Below are 2,500 nucleotides of genomic sequence, written 5' to 3'. Positions count from 1 at the left end.
TTTCACACAGAGAAATCAGTTGTGATAAAAAGAAATACAAATACAAATACAAATATAACGGGAAAAAGAAATATATATATACAGAGCGAGACAGAGACAGAGACAGAGACTATTTTCCCAAATGTTCGTTTTCAGCTTAAAGAAGATAAATATAGAAACCATTTTGCTCTGAGGTTGCTCCATCACCTGACGACACGAACTTCGTTAAATAAAATTTTTTTTAAAATGTTGTTTTGTTTTTTTTTTACCTGAGAAAAGGGGCAAGGTGCTGTACTTGGTCAACAGGGGAGGAAGAGAAGACCTAGGTCTGTAGGTGGTGGAGGTCCTTAAGGAACTTTTGGGGCCCTGCAAAATAACAGTGATAACTCAAGCTTAAAACTCATTCAGTACGGCCAGTCCTCTCTTCTCCTCTACACAGACCCCTCGGATGTCCAGTGGGTGTCTGAATGATCCAACCTTTAGCTAGCTTCCGTCGTCAGAATTGTGGTATTCTTTGTCAACATTCACCTCTTCAGTATAAGAGCGTCCCGCTTGTAATATTTTGGTGATGGTAATTGGGGTGAAACGCTGTTAACGTCGTCTGTTTCGCCGTTCGTATGGAGAGAGTTAAATTAAACTTCTTCTTCTTCTTCTGCGTTCGTGGGCTGAAACTCCCACATTCACTCGTATATTCGCGAGTGGGTTTTTTTTAACGTGTATGACCGTTTTTAACCCGCCATGTAGGCAGCCATACTCCGCCTTCGGGGGTGTGTGCATGCTGGGTATGTTCTTGTTTCTATAGCCCCACAGAACGCTGGCATGGATTACACGATCTTTAACGTGCGTATTTCATCTTCTGCTTGCGAATACACACGAAGGAGGTTCAGGCAATAGTAGGTCTGCATATATGTCGACCTGGGAGATTGTAAGCTTAAACAAACAACAACAAATAAACAAAACAAAAAACTAACATCGTCAGTGCTTGATTTTAAAAATAATGTGATACGTTGATCAAGTTAACAATAGATAGATAAATGAATAGATTTATGCATAAATAAACAGTTGTAATCATCATCACCATCTTCTTCATCTTTATCATCATCATCACCACCATCATCATCATCAACGTCGTTGTCGATTGTCGACAACGTCATATTTCATCATCGTCACTACAACTACCACCATTATCAACACCGCCACCATCACCGTCACCACGTTCACCACAATTACCACCACCACCATCATCAACATCATCATAACCGTCGTCGTCTTTGTCGTCGTTGTCGTCATCATCGTAACCATCACCACCACCATCCCACCACCTCCATCAACAACAACACAACCACCACCACCACCACCATCATCACTATCATCATCACCACCACCACCATCATCACTATCATCATCACAACCACCACCATCATCACTATCATCATCACCACCACCATCATCATTACTATCATCATCACCACCACCATCATCACTGTCATCATCACCACCACCCCACCACCTGCAACAACAACAACACAACCACCACCCCCAACCCACCACCACCACCACCTAGCACCCACCTCCACCACCACCCACCCACCACTATCAACATCACAACCATCACCATCACCCCCCCCACACACACACACCCCAACCCTCCACCACCACAAACTCCACCATCACCACCCACCACCCACCAACACAACCACCTACCTCCACCACCCACCACCATCATCCCCCCACCCCACCCACCACCATCATCCCCCCACCCCACCCCACCACAACCACCTACCTCCACCACCCACCACCACCATCATCCCCCCACTCCACCCCACCACAACCACCTACCTCCACCACCCACTACCACCATCATCCCCCCACCCCAGCCCACCACAACCACCTACCTCCACCACCCACCACCACAACCACCACCATCATCCTCCCGACCCCACCCCACACCACCACAACCACCTACCTCCACCACCCACCACCACAACCACCACCATCATCCCCCCACCCCACCCCACCACAACCACCTACCTCCACCACCCACCACCACCATCATCCCCCCACCCCACCCCACCACAACCACCTACCTCCACCACCCACCACCACAACCACCACCATCATCCCCCCACCCCACCCCACCCCACCACAACCACCTACCTCCACCACCCACCACCACAACCACCACCATCATCCCCCCACCCCTCCCCACCACACCACAACCACCTACCTCCACCACCCACCACCATCAATCCCCGCCTCCCCCCTCCCCAACCCCTCCCCCCTCCCCCCCCCCCACCCCCCAACACCCCTGCACCCCACCACCGACAACACCCCTACCCCACCAACCACCACCCCCAACAACCACCAACCACCACCAACCAACACCTTACCTTGGAGCCGCCGGCGGCGGCGGCAGCGGCAGCAGATGTGGAGGCAGAGGCTGAAGAGGAGGACATGGCGGCCAGTTCAGCATCGATCTTGTCCAGCACCGAGTGGACAGGGTCCTTGCGGCCCAGGGGCG

At 51.1% G+C, this 2,500-nt stretch overlaps 1 protein-coding gene across 1 annotated transcript in view; it reads right to left on the bottom strand.

The window, feature by feature from the left end:
* Window positions 1–2,500, bottom strand: part of LOC143287834 (uncharacterized) — a 230,714-nt gene that overhangs the window by 225,080 nt on the left and 3,134 nt on the right. Inside the window, exons 2-3 of the mRNA XM_076596072.1 lie at window positions 2,370–2,500; window positions 249–345 (exon numbers count right to left, since the gene is read on the bottom strand). The exon at window positions 2,370–2,500 is cut by the window's right edge and continues 120 nt beyond it. Coding sequence (XP_076452187.1) covers window positions 249–345; window positions 2,370–2,500 — 228 coding nt within the window. The remainder of the gene's footprint in view (window positions 1–248; window positions 346–2,369) is intronic.

The sequence above is a fragment of the Babylonia areolata genome, chromosome 12 (genome assembly GCF_041734735.1).
Source record: "Babylonia areolata isolate BAREFJ2019XMU chromosome 12, ASM4173473v1, whole genome shotgun sequence".
NCBI classification, from domain to species: domain Eukaryota; kingdom Metazoa; phylum Mollusca; class Gastropoda; order Neogastropoda; family Buccinidae; genus Babylonia; species Babylonia areolata.
The sequence above is the reverse complement of the archived record's forward strand: the minus strand, read 5'-3'. Positions and strand labels throughout refer to the sequence as shown.